Source organism: Anabrus simplex, chromosome 1 (assembly GCF_040414725.1).
Source record: "Anabrus simplex isolate iqAnaSimp1 chromosome 1, ASM4041472v1, whole genome shotgun sequence".
Classification (NCBI taxonomy): domain Eukaryota; kingdom Metazoa; phylum Arthropoda; class Insecta; order Orthoptera; family Tettigoniidae; genus Anabrus; species Anabrus simplex.
Genome location: NC_090265.1, coordinates 1499952975 through 1499980376, shown reverse-complemented (window position 1 = coordinate 1499980376; position 27402 = coordinate 1499952975). Strand labels below are relative to the sequence as shown.

Below are 27402 nucleotides of genomic sequence, written 5' to 3'. Positions count from 1 at the left end.
TGACCGGTCACCTTAGCAGCTCGAGGAGGTATGGTAATTGTCTGCCCGTTGCGGTGCGTGTTGTACCGGTGTGCTAGCTTGGGCAGAGAGCAAGTCTGGAGGGGAGGGGTATGCAAAACAATAAGAGTGCTAGAAATTGGTGACGGAATTATGGCATGAGGAGGGGTTAAGGTGGAATCTGTTATTGCGACCGGAGGGATATTTAAAGGTTTTTAATTGAAGATTTTGTGAAATTATTATATCAAAATAGCCGGCTATATACAGCATTACTAACCCGTTGAAGAAGTATAATAATATCAGAATCAGCTAGCGAACCTGCAACACAAATCGGAACATATTCTTCAATTTCAACTCGGTAAATTCTTCTCATCACAAATTTCCGAACTCTGGCATTTACAGACTTAAATGCCACCAGTGCGAATTTTCTTATATCGGGCAAACTGGCTGTAGTTTTAGAACTAGATACTTGGAACATTATAATGCCTTAAAGCATATTAAAAAAAAATTACTCGGCTATGAGCAACCATATGAGGGATTCCGGCCACAATTATTCAACAATTGATCAGGACCTTTACATTATTAAATATGTAAAATAAAAGCAGCTTAATGACCGGATTTGAAAATACATTTTTTGGATCAACATTTTAATAATAATAATTTGAATGATTTCTCTGAGAACATTAGCCCGATAATTGAACAAGTTCCCAAGTTACTTACTAATTTTGATATAAATCATAATAATTTCACAAAAATCTTCAATTATAAACCTTTAAATATCCCTCCAATCGCAATAACTCCGCCGCCAATTTCTAGGGCTCTCATTGTTGCGCCTACCCCTCCCGACTTGGCTCTCCACCCAAGCTAGCACACCGATACAACACATGCAGCAACGGGCAGACAATTACCATACCTCCTCGAGCTGCTAAGGTGACCAGTCACTGCTCTTCCAACATAAGAGATAAGCGGTCATAGACTCACATTTTTGGACACACTATTTTCAAGGTACTGAGTACATCTCTTTTTTTCTCTTTTCCATTTTTTTAGACTTCAATTCATGTACACTGCGTCTTATTTTCTCCATCTATGACTTTGAACTCCCCGTAGAAATGAGGACACCTGTTTTCAGCTTTAACCATTATTTTAAAGGAACTGGATATTTGCCTCCCATATATGCAGTTTCAGGTGTGATCAATTCTGGTGAAGTGTAACTACTCCACAGTCAACTACAATAAGTGATTTCTCATACCCGACTCATGTGTCTATGCAAAGAATGAGATTTAACCAGTATCTGCTCTAATTACCTTCCTCATTCCATTGAACATAAAAAATAATCATTTTTATGTATAAACATTCTTAATGATTGACTGATAGCAATATGATATCCTATATGATTTTAATTACTCCACTACCAGCTCTATGTTGTACTTTGATGTTTTAACCTCTGTCAACAAGATTATGTCTTTTTTCTCTCTCAGCCATGTGAACATTGTTATAAGTTTTCAAACTAGTTTTAAGACTAATGATTTTCTATAATGTAAACACGGATCTTAGGGTACCATATACTTCAAGGCCACTAGGTTTGGGGCCCTGACCTAACTTCAGGCTAAGAATTATTTTGGCTGATGATGCTTATGACAGTTAAGCGAAACATGTCCCAGTTGTAATGTTTATATCCTAAATATAAGGAAAGATAAGTATTGGAAAGGTGGTGTAAAATTATTATTTCTTTAATGTTTATAATATTACAACACATCACTGATGGCAGAGCATTTAATAATTCATTATAATTCAATACATTAACAACTCTATTTGGCCTACATATATAGGCTACATTTTTCATTATTTAATATATGAATACTAAATACTGGACATACCTGAACTTTAGGAATAATCAACTTGTCAACTTGTCTAAAATTGATTTAAATGAGGTGAAAAAGAGTATTCTGTCTGAAGGGCCCGAACACAATTGGCTAAATGTTAATTTGGCCAATATAGCCTCTAAATTAGTAACAAAATCTGAAGTCGCAATTAGTAAAATGCCACAGGATTTGCAGGATGATGTTAGGACAGATGTAAAAAGACAATTACAAAATTTTTTTATCGCAAACAATAATAGAACAGGCATTACGGCAGAAGCTTCTTTTACCGAAAGAAAACACATTATAGATCTTAAGAAGAAGATTAAAGACGAAGAACTTATCGTAACCAAAGCTGATAAAGGTAATACGACAGAAATTATGCGTAAGGCCAATTACATTCAAAAAGCCAAAATATTTTTCAATGATAAGACCTTCACAGTATCCGAGAAAGATCCAACACAGCTACTTCAAAAACAATTAAAACAAACATTAAAGACAGCGGTTTTTCTCCTTACGGAACAAGAAAAGACCAAATTGATTAACATGAACCCGGGGCTTCCAACAGCTAAAGCACATCCAAAAATCCACAAGGCCGGAGTCCCCATTAGACCAATAATAAACTATAGACCAAGTCCTTTTTACAAAGTAGCACAGTTTATTCAGAAATTCCTTAAACAACATTATAGATTTAAGGCTAATAAATCAATTAAGAATACTACTGAATTAGTCAACAAACTGAACGACTTCAAACTACGACCCTACCACACAATACATTCGTTCGATGTGGTCAACATGTTTCTAAGTGTTAATATCAGTAAGATAATATCGATCATTCATAACAATTTAAAAACTTATAGTCACTTAAGCGAACTAGAGATAAAGGACTTCATGAATTTATTAAAGTTGTTAATTAACAATAATTACTTTATTTTTGATAGTATAATTTACAAATAAAATGGGCTATCAAGGGTCTCCGACCTCGGGGATTTAAGCAGAAATTTATTTGGATTTTTTGGAGGATTCCACGATAGATAACAGAAATATGTTCAGCAACATACACCATTGGTCTAGGTACGTGGATGTTGTATTCATAGTTCTAGATGAGTGGATAATAGATGCAAAGACCACCTTAAGCAAACTCAATGACATAGATCCGCACATCAAGTTTATCTTGGAATCTGAAAAGAAGGGATCAATTAACTTTTTGGATTAAACTATTAAGAGACAGCCTCCTACTTTTTCCTTCAACATCTACAGGAAGCCAACACAGACTAGTGTCACTATAAGACAAGACTCAACACACCCACAAGCTCATAAAAGAGCTACGTATTTCAGCCTCATAGACTGGGATTTCAGAATCCCTATGTCTAAAGCTAATTTAAACAAGGAGCTGAATACTATTCGCAATATATCCTATACTAATGGCTACAAGGCCTCTTTCATCGAAAGCATAATCAATAAGATTAAACATCGTCCTCAAACCACGCTTACCAGAGATAAACAAAGTCATAATTCCTATTCAACTTTTACATTTAATAACAACATCCACAGAGTCACCAATATATTAAAAAAGAATAATGTAAAGATATCTTTTCGTACCGATAACAAGAGTACCGAAGTTTTACACAATGCAGCTACTGTAAATAAATCCAACCCTTATCTTAGGTCAGGTGTTTATAGATTCCAATGCAATGACTGTGGCAGCGCCTACCTAGGGCAAACTGGGCGCAACTTTAAGATAACGTATGTTGAACATGTTAATGCAGTAAAATACAATAGATTCTCCGCTGTGGGGCAACATATCCATGAGCTAAGACATAACTTTACAAACTTGGAACAAGACATTCAGATATTAGAGACTTTGAGCAAAGGACCATTACTGGACGCTACTGAATTATGTTACATTCAAACACACCAATATTTTAACGCTAGTCTCAACCTCAATGATATATCTGAAACTCCGAAAGTTCTCTTCGATTTCCTGATAACATTTTTCAAAAATGTTCAAATCCCAAACAAGAATTTAATTTTACGTATAATACACAATAAGTTTTCCAAATATTCGTTTAGCAGTCCACGCCTACCAGACTCCCTCCACATGCTCGGCCCATATACACCGTCTCGATCCACCCCTACTTCCCCTCCCTAGCAACGTCCGATCATGCACATCTGCTCAGAGCTTTCTCATTGTTCATAGTGCATGGCTAACAATAACATTGTCTCATGGCAGTTTGAAGTGAGTCCTACATACAATTACTTTATCATTATGCCGAATAGAGCCACAACACACTCAACATTGGATCGTTAACTGCATTTTCATATATTTACAGGTTCCACATTGAACTAAGAAACATTGGTTCCATAAACATCATAAGAAGCCACTTTAATGTTTCCACCTCATAGGCTCAGGACATAGAAGATTTTATCCAGAAAATTCCATAAGGCACTCCTTCATGTTTTTCAAGATGGTTCTGCAGTATACACACTGTAGTGGAATGGAACATAACATTTTATCAATCGCACAACAAATTTAAGAACTCTACAACTGCTTGCCCATAAGGATATCATTTAACTAATGAATTTTTATTATACGACTGACTTGCAAGTCCTTTAATTTTCACAATAGCTTTTATGAGTCAAGGTTTTAATTATAGATTTAATGGGTTTTCATACCAAACATTTTAAGATAGGTTATGAATGTTATATATATATGGTTGCCTATTTTCCGATAACAGCTGAAGATGAAGCAAGTACGCGTTGAAACTAGTCCTGTGATATTTCAAATGAAATGAAATGAAATGAAATGAAATGAAATGAAATCAAATCAAATCAAATCAAATCAAATCAAATCAAATCAAATCAAAATCTCTTTATTTGCAAATGAGGTGTCTACCTCGGTGGCAAATGGTACACTAAAATACATTATTGTCAAGCACTAAATATTGAATTAACAAGAAGAAAATTTTTCTATAATACAATATTATAAAATTTACGCTAACAATGTTTTCTATTAAACACACAGCTCATCCTTAATAAATTTATATTGTTTACAAAATTCTACTTATAATGTCTCCTGTACTACTTACAAATATAGTCAACTGATATACAGTATGTGGAATTACTTCAAATGATACTATACAACTGGTATAAGATTAATACTTACATTGCATTTATTTACTTATTTACTTTTTTTCTTCTTTTTTTTTTTTTTTAACCATTCTGGAAGCTAAGTAACATAACAACCAGCTGCGTCTTAACCAGAGCCCCTTTTGCCACCACTTTTCAGAGTTCCTGAAGGGCCTTCACAGCTACCGTAGCGGTCCCAGGGCCCTCAAAGTCCCCACTGTACTTCACCCCTACAGCCAGTCCCCTACTTCGGCTGTCCAAACTCCTTAGACCAGGGGATGGAATTAATTTATTCACACACATATTTTTTTTTAAAATTTACAATAACCTGCACTGGTCGAATGCCCTCTAACACTTCATTTATTTTCTCTGTTGCTGTTTATTCTCTTCTTGAATATCTGTACAGATTTTGGAAAAGGATGAAACACTAACCTGTGGTATACTGTTCCACTCCTTCACACCCTTCCCAATAAATGAAAATTTACTCCAATCGCTTCTGCTAAAATTCCTTCTAATTTTATATTTGTGGTCAGTCCTGCCGATATAATTATTTTTCAACTGAAGCCTCTCACGGATATCTCCCCATGCTGCTTCCCTTGTATAGGCTCTATATAATCCTATAAGTCCAGTTTTCTCCCTTCTCTTACTCAAAGTTTCCCACCCAAGTTCCTTTAACATTTCTGATACACTACTCTTTCTCCTGAAATCCCCTGTTACAAATCTTGCTGCTTTCCTCTGCACACTAACTATTTCTTTTATTAGGTATTCTTGGTGAGGATCCCAAACACTGTTTGCATATTCCAATAATGGACGAACCATACTCAAGTAACTTTTTTCTTTCAATTCTTTGTTGCATCCTTTAAGTAGCCTCATTATCACATGTAACGATCTGTATGCTTTCCCAACAATGTCGTCAACATGACCCTTCCAGTGCAAATTACTTTCAAATCTCACACCTAAGTATTTGCACTTGCCATCTTTCAGGATAACTACCTTATCCAAAGTATATTCAAATTCAGTTTTAAAGCTCCTGTTTGTAAAAGTTGTAACAGTTGATTTGCCTGCATTAACCTTCATATAATTTTCTTCAACCCATTGTTGGATACTTTCAAGGTCCCTTTGTAATTCTGAACAATCCTCAATGTTGTTTATTTCCCTATAAACAATTATGTCATCTGCATACAATCTTCTTTTTGATGTTATATTGTTCCCTAAATCATTTGCGTATATTAAGAAAAGTAACGGACCGATTATACTACCCTGTGCAATTCCCTTCCAAACTTTCTCTTCCTGAGATGCATTATTTCCTACTTTGACTTTCTGAACCCTTGAATTTAGAAATGGTTTATACAACGTGTAACCCTTACGTCCAATCCTATTCCCTCCAATTTCTTTAATAATATTCCATGTTCCACTCTATCAAAGGCTTTGGAAAGATCAATGGCTATGCAATCTAACTGACCTCCTGAATCCAACTGATCTGATATGTCCTGCTGAAATCCCACCAGTTGTGCCTCACAAGAAAATTTCTTTCTAAATCCATACTGGCTCCTCATGAACCAATTTTTATCATCACATATCCCTCTGATGTACTTTGATATTAAACTCTCCAGTATTTTACAAACTATACTGGTCAGGCTGATTGGTCTGTAGTTCTCTGGTTTCCTTTTATCACCCTTTACTTTATAAATTGGTATTATTATAGATTCCTTCCATTCCTTTGGTATTACACTATTATTTATGACATAGTCAAAGAGAAATTTTAAATAAGGCACTATGTAACACCCCATTGTCTTTAACCCATATGCATCCACCTGCCCTTTGCTCTGACATTGCTAGGAATCTGCCAACTTTTTAGTATGCAACCTGGGTGTTGCAAACTTTCGGTTAAAACAGTATAGTGGGTGATCTACTGCGCGTATTATCACTGGACCTGTTGTATATTATTGAGAAATTCCACACTATTGCTCATGACACCAAAAACAGAACTTTACAGAAATATAACACATAAAAAATTCCTTTGAAATCTTAAATTTTTCATTACCGTATCTCACCTCAGAAGTTCTTTAGTGTGTGTTATGGCCTTAATTATACGGCACGAGCCCAACATTTGCCTGATTTGAAATAAGGAAATAATAGGAAACCAATACGACATGAGCCTAACATTTGCCTGATTTGGAAATAAGGAATTAATGGGAAACAAATCACGAGTAAGTGAATGAAGAGATTCGAACCTATATCCCAAATACGAACTTACAGCCATATGTCTCTCTCGGTGTATTCTTCTTCTTCTTATTCTTATTCAGTCTGAGGATCAGTGGTAAAGTGTTCACATCCAGGTACCAAGATCGTAGGTTCAAATCCGGCAGTCGCAATCGGATCTTGAGGGGCGGGAGAAAGTTCATTCGGCATTCCATGTCGTACGATATTACTACGCGAAAGATCTCTGGTGATATATTTCGTTTTCATTCATGCACAGGATCACTAATAACATCCTCACTAATACTGCTGAAATCAGAGTGTAAAACATCAAATATGCTTTGAATTTCGCTATTACTGAACATTTCGCGCGAGCAAGCAAATTCCTTCTCAGTCAGCCATCTTGTCAACAACAGAATACAGATTTCTCGATCGATATTTTAATCAATTTTCTTTGCCAAAGTTGCATACCAGAGCACTCTGGTGACACTTTAAGACACCAAGAACAGATTTCAATTAGAAATTTTTCCGGAAAATGCCAACAGATGTCACAAATGTCTCTAATATGCGACCTTGCATCCCGGCGTACCAGTCCGCTTACGGGTGCATAGGGGTTAATACCTCACGAGTAATTTGATCACTTCCTGCTGCTTTTCCTTGCTGAAGCAGTTGTATTTCTCTGAAAATATCTTCATTTGTGAATGAGAAGCTTCTTGTTTCCCTCTGTGTCTCTCCCTCTCTATCTTCTGTTTCGGTTTCCAACTCCTGACAATCATCTACTGAATCTCTGAATTCCTTACTAAATAGGTTTGCTTTTTCAGTATCTGTTAAATAGTTTTCACCCCCTTCTCCCACCATTGTAGGAATTTGGATTCCTTTTCCTTTTTGATTCCTGATATATGAATACAGCTTTTTCCATTTCCCTTTGTGGTCATTACCCTCTTAAAATTATGCCACTCATATAATTCTCTTTTGCTTCCGTTTTCACTCTATTCAGTTCCCTCATTAGCCGCTTTCTAGCTTCTCTACTCTCCCTACCCTCTTCGATTTTCCTGTTTACTATTCTACATTTTCTTTTTAATTTTCTTATTTCCCTTGTATAATAAACAGGGTCTGAGGTCATTTTACCCTTCTTAACAGGTACAAATCTCTTCTCTCCTTCCCAAATGATTCCTTTAAATTTAGCCCAAAGTGTATCCATGTTACTCCCTTCACTTATCCAACAACTGAATTGTGATATAAGGTAAGTTCCAAACTCATCAACTTTAGTTTTTCTGTACAATTTCTTGTCTTGTGTAACCCTCTTATTAAGCCTTTTTGGTACGAGTCCTACATCCATTATTACAGCCTTATGGTCTCCTATTCCTTCAATTACCTCAGTTTTATCAACAATTTCCCATGGTTTAACCAAGAATACATCTAGTAAGTTATTGAGACGAGTCAGTTCTTGTACTACTTGTGTAAATCCTCCCTCCCAAATTAACTTATTTGCCAGTTTCTGTTCATGGGCTTCACTTGCAGCTCCATTCCATTCAACTTCAGGCAAATTTAGATCTCCCCCAATTATTACCATATCATTATTATTGCTTCCATGAGTATAATCTATTATTTTCGCAAATATTTCCATGTCTCTTTCCTCTCTTCCAGGCCTGTATGTTCCTATAATTCCCACCTCCTTCATATTATCACAAACTAATTTTATCCCTAATATTTCATCCCTTTCATCAGTAGACCATTCATGTGAACAGTAAGTTTCCTTCACCAGAATAAACACGCCCCCTCCCTTTTTATCTCCTCGGTCTCTACGATAGACTGTGTACCCTTCTGGAAATACTTCTTTATTACCCACCCCTTCTCTCAACCATGATTCCACTCCTATCACCACATCAGTCTCATAAGATTCCATCAATGTACCAAATTTTAATTGTTTATTTACTACACTTTGACAGTTTACCAAGAGCAATCTCAGACCCCCTTCCTCCCTAAAACTTGACTGTTGCAATTGGGTAACTTGAAATTCCTTACTATCCTGAGTTTCATTTTCTAGTTGACTGAGCCAGCTTGAAGTACAGCTGGCTCTTTCTACTAGTTTTCCTGGTCAGTATAATAACTCAAGGGAGTTGCCTGTTTTACAGTACATATCTTAAGATTAATAAAATCTAGAACAATATTTGCTATCTTTCGTTTACCTGAATTGTTTAGATGGAGGCCATGTTTTGTATAACATTATCTCTCAAAACTGCTGCTTTCAATAACCTAAGTATTCCGAAAATGTTTACAAATTTTAACAATATCTGTATTGACCTTGTCCACTTGTGTTCACACACGAGTCTCTACTCAAATCATGCCTGTGGGGCACGTTCACTACAAAGACGTTAGTGTGAGTCAGCTTCCCTAGTGTACGTTTAAATTGTGATCTTACATTCTTGGCGTCGTCGTGAGCTACGTCGTTCGTCCCACCGATGACAAGCACTGCATCGCCGCTCCCGAAATTCCTAGTTTCTTCTTCTACCTTTTCCAGACACTGCTGATAGAAGCTCCTGGATATATTTTTCCGGTTGCTGCTATATTCTCGTCGTTAATCACTCCCGCAATTCCCCTTCCTTGGCTATCACCAAACACAGCTACCTTCGCTGATTTAGGCCTAACTGGGTCTTGAATCTGATTTCTAGGCCTAAATTTTAATATGTTTAATATGTTGTAACTGAATAACAGCATTAAAATTGTATTGAATAGGTGGAAATATCAAGTTTATTTATTGTAATTCTTGGTTCAATACGGAAAAATGAAATTTCTTACGTTAACTGAAGCAGCTCACCAAGCAAAAACCGTAGCCTACCAATATATGGGCTTAAGAGTCAAAGTAGGAAAAATAGGCAAAGATAAAATTTTTATAAAACATTGTATTTCACAGAATTTGACCCCCAAATTTCTAAGAAGTGTTTTCAGAAAACATAAGGTTCTAAAACATCAAAGTAATGTTCATTTAAAAACTAAAAATTTATGGCTAAAGAATGAATTAAAGTTTCTTCATAAGAAAAAATCCTATTTAAACCAGAAATTGTAGAGGCTCACCTCAAGGCCATGAGTTTACTTACAAAGGCTCAATGGAACCTCTTTCAAGCTCAGGTTCAAGACAAACTTACCAATTTGCTTAACATCAGACAACACTAGAGAAATAACTCAACATGTTGCATAACGAAGTAGTAGCCAGAAAACCTTCCTCTAAAAAACCTAGGCATACTCCCAATGACGGATCAATGGATCAATTGCATACTCCAGAAGTCAACTTGTCTAAAAATGAACTTTAGGATTATGTGACTTCTCATCCTTCAACATGCTGAACACATTACGATAAAAATAATTGTTGTTCAACACACCAGTAGCTGACTTAGCCCTCTTCAGAAACTCTGAACTAAATTTTTGCTCAAAGCACTTGCCTTGCTGAACTGATTTTAAGGTTAAAAGTTTCTCCAATGTTTGCTCAGACAGCAAGGATCTGAACAGTGTTTTTGTCTTTGTGACTACTATATATCTTTTCACATTCTGCATTGCTATTTGGAATTGATAAAATAGCAAGCATCACCTTAGCGAGTCTGTCGTATTTAAGTATACCATTAGCTGATTTCATTTGACCTACCAATGCCTATTGAACATCAATTCTTCCTTTTGCCAGGTTTGTTTCTTCGAGCTGAAAGTTACAGAACTGGGAGTGCAGAATATCAGTTTCTTTATCTAAATGTTCTGTTTCACTAGTCAGAATGTTAGGAAACTTGTTAATGAAAAATCTTTTACTTATAACAGAAATATTTGCAACTTCTGCATTAATTAAAACTTCATATTTGAACAGAAATTTGTGTAAAATATAGTCACATGATGAGAAACACTTGGACCATCGAGTAGGCACAAGCTTCAGAATTTTCCTGATCTCTGCACTGTGTAAAGTCTGAAATTCTCTGAACTCTTTGCACTCCTTTCCAGATAATAAAATATATCAATTATACTTTCGTCGATATGCACTTTTGCTCAGACTTCAAAGTGTTCACCAAAACAAACGCAGAGTTCCCTATCATCAGATCACAATCATCCTTTTGATTTGCTGTAGTATGATAATCTACATCAAGGAGAGAGGAGGAGCTTTTAATAACGCGTGGTTTCACAAACCTTGCCATCACATTTTTCAACAGTTCCTCCAAAATTGACTTCAATAAGTGGATGTGTGGCATACTTGATTGAAAAGCTACATTTGGATTCTCAGAGATATCCATAAAACTTGAGAGAAAAAGGCAAAAAGATGTATGTAAATTTGATGAAAGGAACATGAACAGTCATTCTTCATGTGACAAAGCAGGACTCTTAGTGCCATCAGTATTTTCATATTTTTTGGGTGAAACTGATGACTGGGTTTTCCTTTTAACTGAGGAGTGTAGTGAAAGGTTATGACAATGCTTCACCTTTCCAGACAAACAAGACACATCTGCACTTAGACTGTGCTCAGGAATTTTGTAAGTCTTCAAAGTTCCAATCTGAGAATCCTTACTCACAATTTCGCTCCTGAATAAAGTAACCAAAGGGTCCTACTGCAGCAAAATCCTATCTAAACACCTTAGTGATAACCATCGAGTAGGCACAAGCTTTAGAATTTTCCTGATCTCTGCACTGTGTAAAGTCTGAAATTCTCTGAACTCTTTGCACTCCTTTCCAGATAATAAAATATATCAATTATACTTTCGTCGATATTTACAGGCAAGCACACTGCACCCTTCTCTGCAGCAAGATTAATTAGGTGACAAGAACAGCCTATGATGATTATGTTACTATCTTCCCGCTTCAAACATCCTGCCACACCATTCTTTAATCGTACCGTTACTGAAGCATTATCAGCACCAAGAGCTAGGCAGTTTTTTAATGGAATGCACAATTCCTGAAAAGCTGAGAGCAAAAGATTGGCAATGTTAGCTCCAGTAGCATCCCCTTCTAAATTAGGCACAGACAATAGACAACTCTCAATTTCATTGAGCTCAGGCCTAAAAAATGTTACAACAATAGGATATATTTTCAAGTTGCTTTTATTGCTACCATCAGTAGCAACAGAAAATGTATTCACCTGAAAATGTGATACAATTTTCGCCCTTTCTTCCATGCACATTTCTATAATGATAGCCGCTGTTTTCGTTCTAGCATACCCATATCGTTTAGCGATTTCCGAATCAGGAAACACTTTGCGAAACAAAGGCCCCGCGTGGTCGGCACGATTTACAGGCAGGTTATGTTCTACGATAAAGGACGTAAATAAGGCCTCGGCATTCGTCACAGGATTTAGATCTTGGTTTTTACATGAAAAGTTTAGTTTTTGGTTTCTTTCTACACACTGGACACTCTCCTTATGTTTTCTCATTTGTACATATTTGAGTACAACGCACTTCCCGCCATTCACAACTGAAAAATCGCACCTACATATAGTACAGAATGTGAATGCTGGTCCCTTCCTGGATTCACTGAAACATGGAAAATCTTCCCTATAAGCACTTTTAAACACTGCATCATATTTCTTTTTTGACATTTTGGCCAAAATAAATATTAAGACATACAACCAAGAAGCACAACTACGTGACATAACACGAGCACTTATGCAGGTCTTGCCCCGGGTAGACGTCTATGGCATGCTACTTCTGAGGTTAGATTACTCGCTTGAGACTTCCACTTCATATTATTAAGCTATTTGAGTATTTGACTGTATTATAGACTAAAGAGGAGCACATGGCTGGTCACCGTGCCCCATACTGACATCCGGTTGTGATTATTAGAACTACTATCGACCAGCCATACTCAGACATATATCGATAGAAAGAGGAAATGCACGGGAGTTTAAAATAATTGGAAAATTACTTGAACTGCTTTGAAAATCGGGGGAATGGTCCCAGTGATCGAGAGATCAGAAAGAACGATGAAAAATCGGGAGTCTCCCGCTTCAATCTGGAGACTTGGCACATCTGTACAAGATTCACTTCACAACATTCATTCTGCTCCATTTTGACAATGTACATCACAGCTGCTATTTCATGTATTTATTTTAATCCTACGCAGTGATCAAGTTTGGATAAATGCATTCCTCAACAACATCTAATCCATTATAGTCAATTCTGCAGCATCCTTTCAGCCCAAATCAGGAAAGTTTTAATGTATGATCTTTTAATGAAAAGAATAAGTCCTACTGTCAGCTTTTTAAAGTGATTTAAGAATAGTTGTGTGATGAAATGTGACTGTTATTATGGCATGCATAATTTTCAATTTTTTGTAGCTGGAGCAGAATCAATAAGAGCCAAAACATGTACTATTTACTAATTCTGATCACGACAAAAATCTTCCAGTTTTTAGCATACAAAATTGAAATACCGTATTTATGCGAATAATCCCTGTACCCTAATTTTAGGAAGGCTCATTAAAAAAAAAAAAAGCTAAAATTATTTCCATCAAAAGAGTAACGTAGGTATAAACTAACATTTCATATCACTCCTCGAGGTCCAGCTGGTCTTTACACAAATTGAACGTGTAAATTTACGGATATAGCTGCTTTGCTTGAATATATTTGAGATGATAGAAGTCCATTATCGAAACCGACTTTCAACCTATTAGGTCGTGTTACGTACATTTAGTACGTGTTGAAGGGATGTTAAGTACAGAACAAAAATGGCCAACCAGACACCAGTGGGATCCGAACCCACAACCTCCCGATTTCACGTTGGTTGCTCTACCAATTGAGCTATGGTGGACGAGGCCATCTTTGTTCTGTTGGAAAGGATCTAAGCTACAGGTCTGGTACTACCACCATCACACTGTAGAGTGCGTTTAAGTTGCCCGTTGAGGGCCAAGTCAATGAATATTAAATTTTCACGACCACGTTGTAATCGAAACTGACTTTCAACCTATTAGCTCGTGTTACGAACATTTAGTACGTGTTGAAGAGAAGTTAAGTACAGAACAAAAATGGCCAACCAGACACTAGTGGGATCCGAACCCACAACCTCCCGATTTCGCGTCGGTTGCTCTACCAATTGAGCTATGGTGGCCTAAGCCATCTTTGTTCTGTTGGAAAGGACCTAAGCTACAGGTCTGGTACTACTGCCATCACACTGTAGAGTGCGCTTAAGTTGCCTGTTGAGGGCCAAGTCAATGAATACTGAATTTTCACGACCGCGTTGTAATCGAAACCGACTTTCAACCTATTAGGTCGTGTTACGTACATTTAGTACGTGTTGAAGAGATGTTAAGTACAGAACAAAAATGGCCAACCAGACACCAGTGGGATCCAAACCCACAACCTCCCGATTTCGCGTCGATTGCTCTACCAATTGAGCTATGGTGGACGAGGCCATCTTTGTTCTGTTGGAAAGGATCTAAGCTACAGGTCTGGTACTACTACCATCACACTGTAGAGTGCGTTTAAGTTGCCCCGTTGAGGGCCAAGTCAATGAATATTGAATTTTCACGACCGCATTGTAATCGAAACCGACTTTCAACCTATTAGGTTGTGTTACGTACATTTAGTACGTGTTGAAGAGAAGTTAAGTACAGAACAAAAATGGCCAACCAGACACCAGTGGGATCCGAACCCACAACCTCCCGATTTTGTGTCGCTTGCTCTACCGACTTGGCCCTCAACGGGCAACTTAAACGCACTCTACAGTGTGATGGTAGTAGTACCAGATCTGTAGCTTAGATCCTTTCCAACAGAACAAAGACGGCCTAGGCCACCATAGCTCAATTGGTAGAGCAACCGACGCGAAATCGGGAGGTTGTGAGTTCGGATCCCACTGGTGTCTGGTTGGCCATTTTTGTTCTGTACTTAACATCTCTTCAACACGTACTAAATGTACGTAACATGACCTAATAGGTTGAAAGTCGGTTTTGATTACAACGCGGTCGTGAAAATTCAATATTCAAGTCCATTATCACTGCTATAAAATATATTTGGCATTAAAATCAGCAAGTAGGCCTAGGATTTCATTAATCTGAACTTGCTGTAAGCTCGATTCCCCGTAAATTGGAAGATTTGTTGTCTCTTGCATCACTAGAATCCTCTCTTAAATTACTTACAAATTAGTCACACTTCACGTCTAAAACACTTTTCACACGCGGTCTCTTTTTACTCGGATATTAACATGACCGATGGTGAAAAATACTTTTCGTGCAATGTAAACACTTGAAACAGACACATCGGCAAACTCTGATGTTAGTTTTGCGATACACTAAAACCTCATTAATTCAAAATAGTTGGGATGCAAAAATCAGACTTCAAATTACATGATTTTGAATTAACCACCAACTTGTAGGCCTACTTCAGAAATATCAACCCTTGCCGAATCACAAAATATTCTACGACCCATTACTGCATGCAATTAACATTGATTCACAGTTTAAACCTTTCAAATGCCATGGAAAAGAACTATTTCCAAAATGTGTCCAACAAGATGCATTTACATTATTCAAATAATGCACTTGGATAACTCACTGACAAACGTAAACTTGTGTGACGAAAGAAAAAAGTACGATTCAAATATGAGGACAAATTATGCTGGCTCCTCTGTGCAAGTGCTTTATTTTTGGATTATTGTACTGTTTGAATTTTTAGATGCCTTGTACTTGCACGGAAAGTACCCGATGCCCATAAAACATCGTAGCTTATCAACCTTTTCTATGACGAGGGGAGGATGTTTTTCGCTTTCTTCTGCACTGCAACACAATACAGTTTCCTTTAAAAAAAGTCTATTTGGGCTAGGCATAAAAAACAATGCAGTTTCGTTGGCACTGACAGTAATGTTTGGTGAGTACGACTGATTAGAATTATGAGCAACGCTTTTTCGCCAACTGTTGGCATCGCCAGTGTTCACGGATTCTGCTTCTCCGCACACCGCCTGTTACGTGATATTGTAGCGTTCTTTAACACGCTGAATACAAAAGAATTACGATTTCACTTGAACGTAGCACCTATGAAACACACTGTTGCCACACCATAGTGAAAGTGCGAAAAGCTACCCCTGCATGTTCGGGAAGACACATTCTATCGTGACATGGAGAAATTTTGAATTAAAATTACTCTGTAAAATGCTATTTTTTAATGTAAACAGTTTTAAATTTTGTGTCTGAATTGTTTTCCATTTAAACATGACAAATGGGGGCAGTTTTCTTCCATCTGTGGTTACACAATGCATAACTATATACCCAACATCGAAAACTAGGTGAGCAGGAGTGCTTTGCCAACCTTGACACAAATACAACCCGCATCCCAATTTCGTGCGTCAATTTTAAAAAAAGTATGCGGGGATTAATCACGTACTGAAAAGGGGAGAAGTCTATATATTTTCTGAAGGGAAAATTCTGCACAAACATGTCAAATGTATGTTGTATACTGTCTGCCGACTGTGTTAATTTCACAACATTTTGTGGAATTATGCTGTTTTTCTAAATACTATTCTGCAGCCACTCAATAAAAGTAAATAATAAAGATGAATGTGTAATTAAAGACGTTAACTTACCTTGCTAAGTGAAATATGAGCCTTTCCATGAGATCAAAGTTTGGTTTTGGAAGCTTTTTGAGTATAGCAAACAGAGTTGAGATTCTGTCTTGTGGATCAGTTAAACTAGCAGCTCTGAGGAAGTCCTCATAACTATCAAATGTTAGAAGAGGCTCTGGCATCTCTCGAACAAAGCTCTTGAGAACAGCAGCAAGAACATGAACATGGTAGTTCTCAAAGTTTACTTCATCTATGTTCCCTTCTTCAATGCGAGTTTTCAGTTCCTTCACCTTGGACGTCACCTGCAATAATAATTCATAAGCAACCAAAAAGGCAACTATGATACGTACTACATACATTTTCATTATATTTTGTTATCCCATCAAATAGGGTGATTTTGGACAGTTTTGAGGTTATTTTCATCTTAACTCACAAAGGGAATCTTAAATTGTATTGTTTGTCATCCGTATAATGAGGAATATCTCCAATTTCAACAATACCCTACAAACAAAAAATATATGCCGACATATGTGTTCCTAAGAAAACAATAAGGAGTGTCCGAATTCACCCCATACATCAGGGTAATTTCGGACGTACACACTTTCTCAACTGCTGTCTGAAGTTTCAAAGTGTACTCTTTGATTTCGGACACAAATAGTCCTTTATTTTAATTCTACGTTCTTTCTGCTTTAGTGTTGTGATATTTAAAGTGTTCTGTGGGTGTCCAGTATATAACTAGCTGGTTATCATCACTGTGATGATAATTTTAATGTGCTACTGATAGATCTTTATTTTCTGACAAGGTAAATGTAAAATTTTCCAGTCTAAATTGAAATATTAATAGTTATAAACTGCACAGAAATCCTACTGAAAGATCTTAATAATTTTTCTTACAAATGATACAATGAACATGTACTTGCCATGGCCTATAAATCTAAAATACATTTTCTCTGAAAATAAACATTCATGTTTTCTCAACTTGGGCTGGAAGTATTTTCGAAATTTGTTATTTAGCTATTATATCTTCATCGGGGATGTTAAGGAACACAAACACTTTTCTGTTGTTGTTAAGTGGGCGCAAGTATTTGACATCCACATCCCTTAAATGAATTATTGAGGCCACGCCAAAATACTGCCTCATATGCTCTTTGTTCAACTTGTATTTATAATATGCAACAAGGAAAGCCTCTTCTTGCAAAACAGAACGTCATTACCTTGGTCATTACCTTCATTGTGCGTTTCATCGCATTCATTTTCACTGCTGTTGCCCGCACTATCACTTGTTTCGGCACTGCTTTCATCTCGGCGGAATTCATGGCCAAAAATCGACTTCCCAGGAAGAACATTTCATTTGCGGTGGCGGGAAGTAGCAGGTTGTGCTGGAGGGCAACAAGCTTCCTTGAGCATTTCCTTCTTCCTCATTTAACACTGGTTGTCCTCCCATTGTTTTCAGATGTACTTTCTGCTGTTTATTTTGTAGGGTGGACCAAGGTATACTATACAAATCAAATGCTTTCCTTTAAGACAACTTGCCACTTTTAATATCGCATAAGGCTGTTTCTAATAGTCTTCATTTGCAATTACACCTTGTAGTAGCTCCTTTCTGCCTCTGGTAATTTCTAGGCATTGTCCGAAATCATCCAGACTGCATTCAATTTTCAATAAAATGTTGTGGCGTTATTACAGTAACATATATATAATTCGTGATCTGACTCTATTCGTGAAGCCGTATAATAAAATTACATGTCTGTATAGCATGGCCTATCTGAAATGCGAAGGTGCATGGAACATTTATCTACGTTTTCTCCTGCTCATTACATATGAGACTAATGTGGCATATCGTCGAGTTATTCTGCAACATTTCTCAGTGTTGCCTGTATGTGTTGTGTATGAGACGGCAAAGCGAATTCTGACGACATCTGTGTGTGGACTGTATAACTAGTCTTGTGTATGGACTCTTATTTCCAGAGCATACAATGATCGCTAGACACTAGTGCTCTCACTTGGGAAAGAGACTGTCTGCTGTTGGAACTGGTTGCGTGTGGACATTTTGAGACCATGTCTCTGTCTTCATCTTGTAATATGAAGGACCATCCGACTGGGGTCGGATAAAATGTACTAGTGTATCCCGTTTAGGGATTAGTATTTTTTGGTTTCAATGTTAATATATAAATATCATATGCAAGGTTTTAAATTTGTTTTAAACTTTTCTTTTTGGGTGTTACCAGTGCATAGGTCGATACCGGTAAGTTACCTTGGATATCTCGCTACGGATGTAAGTACTCATTTCATGATATTTCTTCTGTTCATGTTATATTACTTTATTTGTTGTTTAATTTATTTTGTGTGTTTCTTGTGGTGAGATTTCCTGAGTCTGTATTCTCTTTTCTGTATACCGTTTGTGTGCCATGTTTGTACCATGTGAATGATGCCTATTGTTGAAGGGTAACCGTGAAATTCTTTTGGCTTTTCCTAAATTTTAATTTACCCTTCTCATATATATTTTTATTCTGCTCATTTTGTGTGTTTCCTGGTATTATTTCCTTGGTGCGTGTGTTATTGCTATTTAATATTTTTTGCTGGTTATTGCTATGGTAATCCTTGCCACATGTTAGTGCTAGTTTTCATTTCATCATTTTGTTCTGGATTAACTGGTATAAATTACGTTGGTTTCAACTCCATAGTGACCGTGTGTTGACCTATGCACTGCGTAATCACTGTTTCTCACCATTTTTTCCTTCTTACTTAATATATAATTATCAACATTATATTAGTTTTCATAAATGTTAAATTCATTTTGGTAATTATCTCTAAGATACCTAAGGTTTATATGGTCTGATTATCACTATTATCCATTAATTCATGTTTGATAAGTTCTTATTTACCCTTATTATTTCCAAAACATTCATTTCCTTAAAATTTTATGTCAAACACAAATATTACTTTCCCATACGTAAATAATTTTCAAATTGTGTGTCTACATATTATAAATTTATTTAAACTTCATATTAAGTAGGTTTATTTCTAGATTATGTTTTATAATGTAATATTTTAAAAAAGTAATTCATTTAAAACTATATTATTTCGTTGAGGTTTTTGGACTGTCCTTGGTGGAAGGTTCCTAACGTTCGCTATCCTTATCTTTTTTTCACATTGTTGTATTATCTTATCTCTGCCTTGTCCAATTACGTAACTGTGTCGTCGTACTTTGTACTTATCTTGGAATTTCGTCCCTAATGTTATGATTAATTGTTTTTGGTCTTGACAGGAGATCGTGTTTGACTCTTGGTGTATGTTGACGCATTGGGTTACCGGACCTGCCTTGTACTCTATTTCACTATGAATATTAATTTAGTTGACTTGTTTTTATGCAGGAATTGTGTTTTATTATTTGTGTTCGATCCTTTCTTAAATCTTGGGCTAGTTGTGTGTTAAATATTTTGGGGACTTCATTTTCGTGTGATGATTTATGGAACTATGCTTCTGACCATGTGAATGTTTCCTCCACTGGGGATAGTCAAAAGCCACTCATGGTTATATATCCTACGTTTCATTCCTCATAAAATTTTATTAAATTAATGAATTGTCAAACCTTGTTAAGTCAAAGTCAGGTAATGATGTACAATTTTTATTTGTTAATAGAGTAGAATTATTTTAAATTACTATATTTATTTTAATTTTATTCATCTACTTATTAATTTTGCAAGATTGTAATTGTATTATTACTGATCTGTTTACTCGTTTTACATTTTTCCTTATTTTACAAAATAAGTTAAAAGTTTTCAAATTTTATTTATCTGTAATGTTATCCATTCCTTGATATTATAGTCATTTTTTTTAAGAAGACTGGTGTCATTTTTTGATGACTGGCTCAGTAGTTCCCAAGATCTCAGACTTTTTTTTTATGGGATGGGTTTTCAGCACAGATTCTTGCTTCCACTTATGTCAAGTTATATAATTATCTGAGTTGCTGTATTGTATTATTGTTTTGTCCTTTAATCATTGTCGTGCATGTTACCCTATGGCGTTGTTGAGCGTATCATCATTCTTTGTCATCTCAGGGTGGCGTTGCAATGTGAGTAAAACACTACTTTTCACTAAATCACATCAAAATTCCACAGCGATCATTTATAAACACTTCAGTCAGTTGATCTCACTAAGAACCATAGTTATACTGTAATATATTCCTTCCGGTCACGACAATCAAATGTATCCACATAATGATAATGAATGAGCTTTCAAAAATGTCAGTGCACAATGGAAATTTCCCAAAGTATGAAGTCAACTTGTTATAAAAAATGTGGAATACAGGAAACATAACCACAAGGTCAACCTAATTCGTGTGTGAAAGTGCAAAGCAGCGGCAACTCATTGCTATGCAACAAAAAATGCAAATCTACGATGCTGTTTGAAACCACCTCTGTGTCCAAAATTGCCCCCTTTGTCAGTACCTTTCAGCATTCAGTATGCAAATCTCTGTCAATTTACTGAATGCTACCACAATCCCTATTTGAAACTATATCTGTAGCCTCATTTTGTTCTAGACCTCTTATCTTTAAAATACAGTAGAAGGGTTCATAAAGTCAAAGTAGGAAATTATGTATCAGAGGAAGAGAAAGTTTGGAAAGAATTTGCACAGGGTAGTAAAATTGGCCCATTATTATTCTTAATATATGCAAATGATTTAGGGAACAATATAACATCAAAAATAAGATTGTATGCAGATGATATTATTGTTTATAGGGAAATTAATAACACAGAGGATTGTACAGAATTACAAAGGGACCTTGACAGTATCCAACAATGGGTTGAAGAGAATAATATGATGATTAATGGAGGCAAATCAATTGTCACAACATTTACAAACAGGAGCTTAAAAACTATAAATTTAAATATATTTTGGATGAGGTAACTGCCCCAAAAGATGGCAAGTGCAAATACTTCGGTGTGAGATTTGAAAGTGATTTGCACTGGAAGGGTCATATTGACGACACTGTCGGGAAAGCATACAGATCGTTATATGTCGTAATGAGGCTACTTAAAGGATGCAACAAAGAATTAAAAGAGAAAAGTTACTTAAGTATGGTTCATCCATTATTGGAATATGCAAACCGTGTTTGGAATCCTCACCAGGAATACCTAATAAAAGAAATAGATGGTGTGCAGAGGAAAGCAGCAAGATTTGTAATGGAAGATTTCAGGAGAAAAAGTAGTGTATCAGAAATGTTACAGTTAATTGAGGGGGAAGCTTTAAGTAAGAGAAGGGAGAAAACTAGACTTATAGGATTATAAAGAGCCTATACAGGAGAGGAAGCATGGGGAGAAATCCGTGAGAGGCTTCAGCTGAAAAATAATTATATCAGCAGGGCTGATCACAAGTATAAAATTAGATGGGATTTTAGCAGAAATGATTGGGGTAAATTTTCATACACTGGGAAGGGCGTGAAGGAGTGGAACAGTTTACCTGGGAAAGTGTTTGATCCTTTTCCAAAATCTGTACAGATATTGAAGAAAAGAATAAACGGCAACAGAGAAAGGAAATGTTAGAGGGCATTCGACCTGTGTAGGTTATTGTAATAAAGAATTTTGGTGAATAAATTAATTCCATCCCCTTGTCCATGGAGACTGGACAGCTGAAGTAGGGGACTGCCTGTAGGGGTGAAGTACAGTGGGGACTTCAAGGGCCCTAGGACTGCTACGGTAGCTGTGAAGGCCCTTCAGGAACTCTGAAAAGCAGTGGCAAAAGGGACTCTGGTTAAGATGCAGCAGGTCATTATACACGTTCGGTACCAAAATGGGGTGGGAGCGAAGCAATGTACATTTAAATCTTATAACAAAATTGTATAGCATTATTTGAAGCGATTCCACATACTGTATATGAGTTCATTATGTGTGTAAGTACAGAAGATATTACGAGTAGAATTTTGTAAATAATATAAATTTATTAGGGACTAGCTGATGTACCTATGCTTTGCTATGGGATTCTCAGAAAGACTTGCCTTTGTGGTCTTCCTAACTGAAGTCAACATAGGTAATTACAAAAACGTCAGAAGGAATGTAGCGATTAAAAGCAATGTTATCATATAAAAAACTCGATCAAATGAAAAACCGTAAATTTTCTCACATTCCCTATGGGAATCAACATCTATATCAGTACTACAGTGCTGATCTAACAGTCCAAAGTTCCAGAGCTGGAGTGACCAGGCCGCTGACAGCTGTGAACACTTCTCTGCCATTATTCCGTTAAATATGCATACTGCTCATTCCAATCAGTGCCTCAGAGTATGGATCGAATAGCTCGAATGCTATGATGAACCAGTGTGTTACGTACTAGAAGTATCAGAAAATTTATGAACCAGGGAATGGCATGCTAGAGAACAAATTTATCTAACTCCCCATCTACTTCTCACCAATATTCAGGCAGGCTGTTACACTTTGTACGACTGGATGAGTTGGCTGTGTGGTCAGGGGCTCACAGCTTTGAGCTTGAATCCAACAGATAGTGGATTCGAACCCACTGTCGGCAGCCCTGAAGATGGTATTCCGTGGTTTCCCATTTTCACACCAGACAAATGCTGGGCTGTACCTTACTAAGTCCAAGGCTGCTTCCTTCACACTCCTAGCCCTTTCCTATACCATCGTTGCCATAAGACCTATCTGTGTCGGTGCGACGTAAAGCAAAAAAACCTCGGTACGCAGCAGTAATCCTATCTATCAGAGATAAGTGGCAACAGAAGATAGAAAGCATACGACATTTTTTTTTTTTTTTTTTTGCTAGCTGCTTTACGTCGCACCGACACAGATAAGTCTTATGGCGACGATGGGACAAGGAAGGGCTAGGAGTGGGAAGGAAGCGGCTGTGGCCTTAATTAAGGTACAGCCTGGTGTGAAAATGGGAAACCACGGAAAACCATTTTCAGGGCTGCCGACAGTGGGGTTTGAACCTACTATCTCCCGAATACTGGATACTGGCCGCACTTAAGCGACTGCAGCTATCGAGCTCGGTCATACGACAATTAACAATGGTCAAGGTAATGTTATTATTGATCAATTTTATGAGCGCTCTATATTGTAGGCCCTCACATTTAGTTTTCTTTCAACTCTGTGATATCAGAGTGTCTTATAAAATTACTTATAGCGTAGAGTGTAGTTCCTTATTCTCCGACTTTACATACCGGTTTTCATTAAATTCTGTTGTCCGGCTCCATGGCTAAATGGTTAGCATGCTGGCCTTTGGTCACAAGGGTCCTGGATTCGATTCCCGGCAGGGTCGGGAATTTTAACCATTATTGGTAAATTTTCCTAGCAGGGGGCTGGGTGAATGTGTTGTTTTCATCATCATTTCATCCTCATCACGACGCGCAAGTTGGCTATGGGTGACAAATCAAAAGACTTTCACCTGGCGAGCCGAAACTGTCCTGGGATCTCCCAGCACCAAAACCCATACGTCATTTCATTTTTATTAAATTCTGTTTACCCATTTTCTCGTGACTCGGCAATAAGATAGACTTAGTAACAAAAATCCAAATTAATGAATATCTCTGTGATCATAGCTGATATGGTCAAAATGTGTAAGACATAAATGATCGGAAATTTAATACTATATAACTTTAGTTATGTAGTATTTATCGATACGACCACTAATAACAAATATTTGAGAATTAAATTTTAGGCCTTCTCACTCCGCATGAATATAATTATTTATGCTCTACACTGTAGCGACTTATTCCCCAACTTTGCCTACCGATTTTCATTAAGATAGGACCACTAATAACAAATATTTGAGAATTAAATTTTAGGCCTAGATTGTAGAGACTTATTTTCCAACTTTGCATACTGATTTTCATTAAATTCTCTTCAGCCTTTTCTCGTGAAGCGTGTGAACATACATATATACAAAGAGACAGAAATTACAAAAAATTAAGAAGTGCATTTCCTTTTTACTATGAACACAACTGATATAGAAATACCATCCTTTTTAAAATTTTGAGCAATGTACAGACAAAAATGTTAATGTAAATTGTATAATAATGTATTTTAGGAAAAATGTCTCCTCTTCTTTATAACTTAAAATGTAGTTAGAGACCTCATTTGCAAATAAAGTATTTTGATTTGATTTGAAGTCCGTTATAGCGAGAATTCATAATGACGGGAAATTTACTCGCTATAACACGCATAAAAATCGGTAGGAAACGGCATCAGTTTGTTCAAAACTTGCGCTGTCGCAATTTACATACTACAGTTTACTTGTTAGTTTTTCTTCTAATTCCGAGACAAAATGAAAGTGTACGATACATTTCAACATGAAAAATTGGAGCAGTATCTCTCTAGTGGCTTCTGTGGCAAACATTTCAGTTTTCTTATTCAAACAGAGTCATCTAACCTAACTTAACCTTATATGCATCGTAGAAATATATTTCAAGCACCAGTAGAGTAATGATAACATTTTCACTATAAATTTACACGGGAGCCTTTCTCAAATTTAACCAGATGCAAGAAAATACAGCGAAAACCTTGTTAGGGATTTCCTCATTAAAACAATTTCTTGGTTAGCATGTTGTAAATTTGAAGTCCCGATTCACGTCGTTAAAAAAAAAAAAAAAAAAAAAAAAAAAAAAAAAAAAAAAAAAAAAAAAAAAGAAGAAGGAAGGGTTACTGGGGTTACTGTAGTCACGTCCTTGTTTGTGAACCATGGACAATGGCTGAGTGGCCTAGTAAGTGGTCCTGAGAGTCGGGATACCTGTTGCTATGGAATGGGAGTGGGCATCTCGGACAAATTCTGAGTTATGGCTCTCCTTGTGCTCAGGCGGCTAGGGCTACACAATCCACCAGTGGTCCATAACCCGTTAGAGGAGAGATCTTCACTTGGACTATGTGTAAGTAGGGTAGCGTCCTGCTTCATGAATTTACCAAGCTCAGAACATTTTAAGCAAGCCTCGGACCTATGGGAGTAACGGAGTCCCACTCCCATTTGACAGGCGAGGGACTCCTTGGAAACAACTTGGCGAATGAAATGGAATTCTTTGGGGAGCTATCAATATTAATGGGGCTTATGGAAGAAAGAAAGTAGAACTAGCTGAGTCAGCAAAGAGGATGCATCTGGATGTGCTAGGAGTAAGTGATATTCGGGTAAGGGGAGATAATGAGGAAGAGATAGGAGATTATAAAGTGTACTTGACGGGTGTTAGAAAAGGAGGGGCAAAGTATGGTGTAGGGCTGTTTATCAAGAACACCATTGCACGCAACATAGTTTCTGTTAGGCACGTAAATGAGCGAATAATGTGGGTAGATTTGGCAACTGGGGGAATTAGGACGAGAATTATCTCAGTGTATTCACCATGTGAAGTTGACAAGTTATATGAAGCATTGAGTGACATCGTGGTCAGGGACAACAGCAAGGATGGAGTAGTGCTAATGGGCGATTTCAATGCACGATATGGAAATAGAACTGAAGGGTATGAAAGGGTGATTGGTAAATGTGGGGAAGATATGGAAGTTAATGGAAATGGGAAGTGTTTGCTAGATTTCTGTGCTAGTATGGGTTTAGCAGTTACGAATACATTCTTCAAGCATAAGGCTACTGCTACACATGGGAGGCTAGGGGTACCAGATCCATAATAGACTATATCTTAACCGACTTCGAATTCAGGAAATCTGTTAGGAATGTACCAGTTTTCCAGGGATTTTTTGATGATACAGACCACTATCTGATCTGTAGTGAACTAAGTATCTCTAGGCCTAGGGTAGAGAAAGCGAAATCTGTCTGCAAACAAATAAGGGTAGAAAATCTCTAGGACGAGGAAATTAGACAGAAGTACATGGATATGATTAGTGAGTAGTTTCGAACAGTAGACAGTAAGCAGGTTTAGGATATAGAAAGAGAATGGGTGCATACAGGGATGCTGTAGTAGAAACAGCAAGGGAACAACTGTTTGTAAAGATGGGAAAATTACATGTTATAAATCTCATTTTTGGTCCGTTTTGAAAATTTACAGTTCAACAACAATAAAGGTGTTTTAATTTTTTTTTTTTTGCTAGCAGCTTTACGTCACACCGACACAGATAGGTCTTATGGCGATGATGGGGTAGGAAAGGCCTAGGATTTGTAAGGAAGCGGCCTTGGCCTTAATTAAGGTACAGCCCCAGCATTTGCCTGGTGAGAAAATGGGAAACCACGGAAAACCATCTTCAGGGCTGCCGATAGTGGGATTCGAACCTACTATCTCCCGGATGCAAGCTCACAGCCGCGCGCCTCTACGCGCACGGCCAACTCGCCCAGTGTGTTTTAATTTAATCCACCTATTCAATACTTTTATTTCCACTTATAGTGGTTACATAAATAGACTCATAGACTCACCGCACGCCCAACTCGCCTGGTAGGGGAATATTTTGAACATCTTCTCAACGTAAAAGGAAATCTTCCTGGTGGTGTTGTGAACAGCCAAACTCATGGGGAGGAGGAAAGTGATGTTGGTGAAATTACACTTGAGGAAGTGGAAAGGATGTTAAATAAACACCATTGTCATAAAGCAGCAGGAATAGATGAAATTAGACCTGAAATGGTGAAGTATAGTGGGAAGGAAGGGATGAAATGGCTTCATAGAGTAGTAAGATTAGCATGGAGTACTTCGGATTGGACAAAAACAGTAATTCCACCTATCTATAAGCAAGGGAACAGGAAGGATTGCAACAGCTATCGAGGT

General features: G+C 37.0%; 1 protein-coding gene across 2 annotated transcripts in view; it reads right to left on the bottom strand.

The window, feature by feature from the left end:
- LOC136858446 (unconventional myosin-IXa) overlaps nt 1–27402 on the bottom strand; it is an 842620-nt gene that overhangs the window by 33494 nt on the left and 781724 nt on the right. For both annotated transcript variants that reach the window (XM_067137995.2, XM_067137996.2), the window contains one exon: nt 16721–17001. In XM_067137995.2, the coding sequence (XP_066994096.2) occupies nt 16721–17001 (281 nt within the window). The remainder of the gene's footprint in view (nt 1–16720; nt 17002–27402) is intronic.